Source organism: Somniosus microcephalus, chromosome 27 (genome assembly GCF_052327205.1).
Source record: "Somniosus microcephalus isolate GS21.2 chromosome 27, FLI_Smic_1.0, whole genome shotgun sequence".
Lineage (NCBI taxonomy): Eukaryota > Metazoa > Chordata > Chondrichthyes > Squaliformes > Somniosidae > Somniosus > Somniosus microcephalus.
Window position 1 is genome coordinate 11,908,203 of NC_141013.1, and position 8,687 is coordinate 11,916,889.

General features: G+C 43.2%; 1 protein-coding gene across 2 annotated transcripts in view; it reads right to left on the bottom strand.

The window, feature by feature from the left end:
- The window catches only part of rgma (repulsive guidance molecule BMP co-receptor a), a 42,082-nt gene extending 34,167 nt beyond the window's left edge, over positions 1-7,915 (bottom strand). The window contains exon 1 of one of the 2 annotated variants that reach the window (XM_085968521.1): positions 7,513-7,915. In XM_085968521.1, coding sequence (XP_085824647.1) covers positions 7,513-7,526 — 14 coding nt within the window. In that variant the 5' untranslated portion in view covers positions 7,527-7,915. Of the gene's footprint in view, positions 1-3,222; positions 3,280-7,512 lie in introns of those variants that run through there. The other variant, XM_085968524.1, reaches the window with a different exon arrangement.
- Positions 7,916-8,687: the final 772 nt, after the last annotated feature.

Consider the following 8,687-nt stretch of genomic DNA (forward strand, 5'->3'; position numbering starts at 1 on the left):
TAAGAGAGTCAATTCCTTTCTCGGCCAGGAGAGGAGAGATTGAGAGAAAAATTAGTGAAAAAAAAAATAAGCTCTGATCCTGATGTCTAAAGAAAGAAAGATCTTGCATTTCTATAGCGCCTTTCACAACCTCAGGAAGCCCTAAAGCGCTTTACAGCCAATTAGGTACTTTTGAAGTGAAGTTATTGTTGTAATGTAGGAGAACTTGGAAGAAGCAGAAACTGTGTAGTGCAGTCTGATGTTTGCAAGCAGCATCTTCTGTAGCTCATTGGAACATCAATGCACATTGCTGGAAGTTCCTCGGTTTCCCAGGATGTTCCACTGAATGCTTTTGACATAAACAATTTCTTTTTTTTAGAGGAAATAAGTCTGGAGCTGGACTCTCCAGATGTGAAACATGGCAAGCACTTCATTTTTTTTTCTTTTGCAATCCTGAAGTATGTATCCACCAGCTCTGGAGAGCTTGGGCCTATAAGAGCCTTAATGTTGACTTTGATTTGCCGCTCTTCAACCCAACTTCCCCAGTCTATCCAGATCCACTTTTTTTATCATCTGCAAAATTGGAGACTTTTGTTTCTGTCCCCATGTCCAAATCATTTACAAATATTATAAACAGGAATGGTCCAGTTAATCAGTTTGTAGTTCTTGATTTATGTGTTCTGCACATATTCCTTGTACATCTTCTTATAGAACTTGTTTGCTGTGACTATGGGGCCACACAGGTGAGTTGGGGCATGTCTGTTATGACGTGTTTATATAAAAACAGTTCTTCAAAGTGCTAAGGCTACTGATGGTCTGAATTTGATCCGATTAAACGCAGGGTGGAATTAGAAACACTAGCGGCAATACTAAAGCCAAAAGAATGGCAAATGGACAGTTGTTCAAAGGCTGTGATGGAATAGCCTCCACTTGCTTGGATGAGTGCAGCTCTAACAACACTCAAGAAGCTCGACACCATCCAGGACAAAGCAGCCCGCTTGATTGGCACCCCATCCACCACCTTAAACATTCACTCCCTCCACCACCGGCGCACCGTGGCTGCAGTGTGTACCATCTACAAGATGCACTGCAGTAACTCACCAAGGCTTCTTCGGCAGCACCTCCCAAACCCGTGACCTCTTCCACCTAGAAGGACAAGGGCAGCAGGCGCACGGGAACACCACCACCTCCAAGTTCCCCTCCAAGTCACACACCATCCTGACTTGGAAGTATATCGGCCGCTCCTTCATCGTCGCTGGGTCAAAATCCTGGAACTCCCTCCCCAATGGCACTGTGGGAGTACCTTCACCATACGGACTGCAGCGGTTCAAGAAGGTGGCTCACCACCACCTTCTCAAGGGCAATTAGGGATGGGCAATAAATGCTGGCCCACATCCCATAAACGAATTTTTAAAAAATCATGACTTTCATTTTCTGACCTGTACATTTCTTCCTGATGTTGGGGAAGGTCCACTAATACTAATGTGGGAACTAGAGTACTGGTCTATATCACTGGACTAAAAACTCAGACAAGATACTGAGGCATCTGTTTGGTGCAGGCCGTGTAAAAAAAAGAAAGACTTGCATTTCTATAGCGCCTTTCACGACCACCGGACGTCTGAAAGCGCTTTACAGCCACTGAAGTTCTTTTGAAGCGTAGTCACTGTTGTAATGTGGGAAACGTGGCAGCCAATTTGCACACAGCAAGGTCCCATAAACAGCAATTACCAGATAATCTGTTTTAGTGATGTTGATTGAGGGATAAATATTGGCCAAGACACCAGGGGTAACTCCCCTGCTCTTCTTCAAAATAGTGTCATGGGATCTTTTATGTCCACCTGACAGGGCCTCGGTTTAACGTCTCTTCTGAAAGACAGTGTGGCACTCCCTCAGCACTGGAGTGTCAGCTTAGCTTTATGTGTTCAAGTCATCTGGCAGTGTTCTCTGACTATATATGCTGTGCCTATATGCATCTCTTCACTTCACCTGATGGAAGGAACAGCACTCCGAAAGCTTGTGATTTCAAATAAAGCTGTTGGACTATAACCTGGTGTTGTGTGACTTCTCGCATATGTTAAAGGAGGAAAGAGAGGTAGAGAGGCATATGGAGGGAATTCCAGTGCTTAGGGCCTAGGCAGCTGAAAGTACAGCCACCAATGGTGGGCAATGAAAATTGGGGGATGCACAAGAGGCCCGAATTGAAGAAGCACAGAGAACTCAGAGGGTTGTAGGAGGTTACAGAGATAGGGAGGGGTGTGGCCATGGAAGGATTTGAAAACAAGGATGAGAATTTTAAAATTGAGCCGTTGCCAGATTGGGAGCCAATGTAGGTCAGGGAGCACAGGGGCGGATGGGTGAACGAGACTTGGTGCGAGTTAGTTCAGAGATCTCAAGTCACTTCAAACTGTTATCTGAGTTCAGGTTCAGTCAGATGACTACAATGTACCATGCTTCCAGGCTTATACAGTGAACTGGTTCCAGCCCCCTGTGCCAAAAACACAAGCGGCTGAACCATGCTTGTGCCGTGCGCAATTTGACAAAAAAAATGAAGCAGTTCTATCTTCTTTTAGCTTTGCAAAAGTTCCTCTCATTCAGTCACTGGTCATAAGTAGTTTGGAAAGGAAAGCTGCGACAGTGCGAATCTTGCCCCCAGTTTAACTCGATACAAGTGCTGCAAGATTTTTTTGAGCTGTCTGCAAAATGTGAGGGACAAGCGAGTTTTGAACAAGCACAGACTGTGCGATTTGTGTAGTTGAGTCTACGACAGTTGGTTGTTTTTCAATGTGGTTGACAGTGATTCAAATTCAGTGAGTCTTTGGGAATATTTAAGAAGATGTAGCTGTTTGAGTCGGAGAACTTCCAAGAGGTTCAGTTTTGACTTATCACAGCTTTTGCAGTAGTAAGAAATACAGGCGAAAAAAACATTTACGTTCTGCCTTTCAAGGAGGTAGATAGAAGGATTTGTACTGTAAATAGACCTTTAAACACAGAAATCACAATCAAGAGTTTCTGGTTGCTATTGTGGCTGGGCTCCGACTTAACATAAAATTAGATTACTGTTATTTAGTTGCTTGTTCATCTTTTGTTAAATAAATGTATTTAATAATTTTAACCTAAAATGAGGTCAGGTACTTATCGAGGTGGGCAGAGAAATCCTGTTGAGGCAAGGGATAATTCCAGTATCGAACATCATTAACGGAAATGTTGTTCTGTTTGTTATCCTGTTCACTACCAAAAGTTTACCTGCAATATTAAGGCTAGTGAAGACACTCTCAAAGGTATTGGGAGGTGGAATTCATCAATTAGAGTGATCTAAAATATGAAGGCAAAACAAAAATCTAGAGTAAGAAGGGAGGAAAAGACCCAGAAACGTAACATGGTGTAACGGTGATATTCGCCGGGCCGTGCCTGCGCAATATAGGAACATGGGAAAAGGAGTAGACCCCTCGAGCCTGTTCCGCCATTCAATGAGATCATGGCTGATCTGTATCTCAACACCGTCCACCTACCTTGCCTACGGTCAATGCGCTGACGTCGTGATGACCCGTCCCATGAAATGCTGCGTTTGCGTCACAGCATAGCGGTGGCACGGGCACTGAATCCGGCCCATTGAGAGAGCTCAAAGTTCACAGCACTGGATTAGCAAGTCGCGGAAATGCGGCTCTGCGCTGCTGTCAGGTGCGAGGAAGCTGCTAAAATTCCACTTGCCAGAAGGACAAGAAAGAAAGACTTGCATTTCTATAGCGCCTTTCACAACCTCAGGCCGTCCCAAAGCGCTTTACAGCCAATGAAGTGCTTTTGAAGTGTAGTCACTGTTGTAATGTAGGAGCCCCTTTAAGTGCAGAAATCACAAACAAGAGCTTCTGGTTGCTATTGGGCTGGGCTCTGACTTAGCACAAACTAATAGTGATTGTCATCTACTCTTGAAGCTATAGCTTTAAGTTACCTGTCCCGGCCATTATTTATAGCTCAACCAACATAACAAAAACAGATTATCTGGTCATTATCACATTGCTGTTTTTGGGAGCTTGCTGTGCGCAATTTGGCTGACCCATTTCCCACATTACAACAGTGACTACACTTCAAAAGTAATTCATTGGCTGTAAAGCGCTTTGAGACGTCCGGTGGTCGTGAAAGGCGCTATATAAATGCAAGTCTTTCTTTCTTTACCTTGTTTATTCACTGCTAATGGTCACCGCTTAACCCCTACCCAATTATAGTGGCCATTATCATTGAACCACATAACAGTATCAAGTCGCGATTTTTTCCTGATGTAATAGTCATCAAATTATATATGCATAAACAGCTCTTTTTCATTATATGTTGCTTGGAAGCAGATACCCATCTGTTTTTTTTGCCCAGTTCATCACGGCCAAGGCCTTGCTATCCAACCACTCAAGATTCATAGAATAGAATCATACAACACAGAAGGAGGCCATTCTGTCCATTGTGTCTATGTCGGCTCTTTGAAAGAGCGATCCAATTAGTCCCACTCCCTTGCTCTTTCCCCATAGTCCTGGAAATGTTTCCTTTTCAAGTATATACCCAATTCCCTTTTGAAAGTTACTCTTGAATCTGTTTCCACCACCCTTTCAGGCAGTGCATTCCAGATCACAACAACTCGCTGCATAAAAATAATTCTCCTCACCTCCCCCTCCGGTTCTTTTGCCAATGATCTTAAATTCCCCACTAACTTCTCAGACAAAGCTGAAAATGCAATGATAAAATGAAACATAAATATAAAATAACTGCATGCGACGCCATACCACTTTTTTAAGCTTCATTTTAGCACATTAGCAAAGTACGACACATTAAAGCGCTTTGCTGGGGAAAATGACAAGAAGGGGCATGAGGGAGAGGAGGTACAGAAAGGTCAGGGGTGGAGGGGCAAAAGCAGGGTCAAAAAGAGGAATTTTTAGGGGGTTTTTTAAACAAGGAAGAAAGGTGGTAAGTCGGAGGGCTGTAGGTATGGGGATCCAGAGGGCAAAAGGGGGATTGTGGTTGCAAGTGCGACCCCCTTCTGATGGTACACCAGAAACCCAGGAGTAAGCTGATCTCCGGGCAGTGGAGGGTGTGTTTAGGGGAGAATACTGCTGGTGGGGGGAGATCACAGAGATATGGTGGGGGGGGGGGTTACATAAAATTTACAGCACAGAAACAAACCATTTCGTCCAACTGGCCTGTGCCGGTGTTTATGCTCCACACGAGCCTCCTCGCACACTACTCCATCGAACCCTTTCTCCTTCATGTGCTTATCTAGCTTCCCCTTAAACGCATCTACGCTATTCAGACGATAGCAAAATACTGCGGATGCTGGAAATCCGAAATAACAACAGAAAACGCTGGAAAAACTCAGCAGGCCAGGCAACATCCGTGGAGAGAGAAACAGAGTTAACGTTTCAGGTCGAAACCCTTCGTCAGAATTCAGGAGAATTCACGCTATTCACCTCAGTTACTCCCTGTGGCAGCGAGCTCCGCATTCTAACCACTCTCTGGGTAAAGAAGTTTCTCCTGAATTCCTGATTGGATTTATTGGTGACCATCTTATATTCATGACACCTAGTTGAATAAGGAACGTTTAAAACAATGTAAATACTGCTCTCTCAATGGATCCACGCATCTACTGGATCCATTTCACCCCTCACTAAGAGCTAATTGCAAATCACAGAAGACAAATAAATAATTAATAATGGTCCAAAGCTGCTGGTATGCAAAGCTGCCCCTGGTGACCTGTAGTCACCTCACCAGGGGCTCGCTACAAGATTTTAGTTCAGTAAGAAAAACTGCATTCAGTGCAGTATATATGGGACAAATCAACATTATAATTAAATAATAAGCGATGAATTATTTAAATAACGATTAATATAATTTTCAGATCAAATTTTAATGATCCCATTTCCCTCTGAGTTTACATTCCAGTTTGGAAAATTTGTTTAAAATGTCAGTTATAAAAGTTAATTAACGGTATAAATGTACATGGGAGGAACCTGACTGACAAGGTCTGGAGTTTGCCCAGGAATGCTCCAGACTCGATTCCCCCTGACTCAGCTATATCAATATTGCCGATTCTTTTCATTCAAAAATACACTTGATTAATCGTCGAATATTCGATTAATCGCTCGAACCTCTGGATTAATAGCGCAGGCCAACGTGACCTGTGCAGCATAATTAACCTTCAGCAGCCCAGAGTGACAGGTCCAATGAAATTAAAAAGAAATCAGCTTGGATTTGCAACATTGCAAAGAAAAACTTGAAATGATCTTAGATTTAAATTCTCTATGTATTGATTTCACCCCCCCCCCCCAAAAAAAGCCAAGTGTGAATTGCATTTTACCACGTGTGTCAGAAACATCACAAAATGCAATGAATCCCTTGCAATTGCAGAGGCTGCTATGAGGGCAAAACAAATCGAGGTGGTTGGACTGACAGGAGGAAACGGCACAGAGAGCAGCACTTTGGGGGTTATCCTTTTTTTAAAAAAAAGGGGGGTCTGATCGAAGCTCGTTTGTGTCCCGGCTCCTCATTCTTGTCCATCCCGTAAGGTGTCGCTGTTCGACTCTGAGAGGGACGATGAATAAACGGCCCACACTGACTGTGTCAAACTGCTCTCATTATATTACTGTCCTCGGAAATAGGGATGGTGGAAGAGGGAGAGAGAGGGAGAGAAAGAGCAGGAACCATCTGCAGAGCAATTTGAATCGGATCATCCAGCAATTATAAGACACAGGCAGTAATCAAAACATCACCACCCTTTAATATGCAACTAGCAAACCACAAATATGCATCTTTCTACCAAACACAAAACAACTTGATTGCCTTATTCTGGTGTTGATAATCATACAGCCTCAGGGCGATTTACAAATATCATCTCCGCCAATCCACATAATGATCAAAGTTTGGTGTGTGTGTGTAATTTTTTTCTAAAGTCTCCCTTTAACGGGTAATTTTACAAATCGGTGGAGTAAAAAATCAAATGTAACACTCAGTCGCCTTGCTAGTAAGTAATAACCCACTGGAAAAATGCTCCCCACTGTTCCAACAGATTTCAAAAATGCAACAATTGCATCTGTTTACTAACAGCGTGCAAAGATTTACCAGTCTCCCCATTTCCAAATCAGGTCAAATTTCAATTAATAAAACACCACTTGTATCCCGGAGTTATTGCAAGATACATTTTGCAAAAACACACACACACACATCAGCGCGGTGAGAACAAACTGAAAAAAATGAATGCAAATTTTTTTTTTAAAAAGGAGAGAAGTAGATGCAACAAAAAAAAACGCACAGAAGATTAGAAACCGCGATCTTTAAAAGCAGCCTGGAGATAATTATATACACACTGGAACTGATTGACAGATCGTGTTAAATTCACGGGAAGATACCGAAATCTATTTTGTCTGGGACAGCAGACAGCGGTTGTGTTATCAGTATTACTAGACTGCAGTATTTATAGAAATTAAACCCAGGCTGCACAATCCTAATTTCCTTGCTCCGGGTGATATTGAACTTCCAGTCCCGCTCTCTCTTGCTTACCTTGGCTGCGGCATGTAACTCTGTCGCTGGGCTGGCTGTGATGACAGCTCGCGGTTCTCCTCTCTCCTCAAACCCCTGGGCTGGCAAAAAGGAAGCTTGTCTTAAGAGATGATATTTTTTTTCCCTCCTTTGCCCCCTTCCTCTCTTAATCTTTTTTTGTTGTTGTTGTGTGTTTGTTATACAGACAAGATTGCCTCTTTTCTGGTTAACATTGAGCCCATCGGGTCCTGGCTTTAGGGGGAGGGTTGGACTGGGGTGGTGGTTTGCCTGTGATACAGAAACGGCAGTGAAATGAAGGAGAGCGAGAGACAGACTTTCAACAACATCCACGTGTTAAAAGCTTCGTTAAAATGCAGAGCGAGAGAGAGAGAGAGGGAGAGGGAGAGAGGGAGACGTTGCAGCATACACTGGGAGTGCGATTCATTTGATCTAAGACCACAATATGTGTCATCAACTGGGAGAAAGGGACGTGGGGAAAGAAAAATATCAGCTCCACAAACACTATTTAATTGCAATCCACACACACACACGCGGGGTGATAAGAGGGCACACACTGCAGTGAGAGAGGGGCAACCTGATCGACAACATTCTCCACTGTATTTAGATGCTTTTCGTTAAACTCATCAATGCGAAACAAAACTCTCTTAAACAACTTTGACAAGACTTTTTTTTGAGGGGTGGGGTGGGAGGGAGGATTGTCCTAAACTGAGCCACAGAAGTATGCGTGTGCAATATTTGTCTGGCCAATATTTATCCCTCAATCAACATCACAAAAACAGATTCCTGGTCATTATCACATTGCTGTTTGTGGGAGCTTGCTGTGCGCAAATTGGCTGCTGCGTTTCCTACATTACAACAGTGACTACACTTCAAAAAGTACTGCATCTGCTGTAAAGCATTTTGGGACTTCCGGTGGTCATGAAAGGCGCTATAGAAATGCAGGTCATTCATTCAATATGGAAAGAACACAATCTATGGATTGATACCAACTCCATTATCAATAGATCACATCAGCTAATGAATTGTCCATATGAAAGCATTAATTGTTGTGACTGGGTGCAAGTGCTCTGTGCTCACCAGTTAGGACAGAATTGTGAAATTTATTAGTTTCATATAATCTGTTATTTAAATGTGTGTGTTGGGGGAGTTGGTGGGTGGGTGGGAGTCATTGGCCT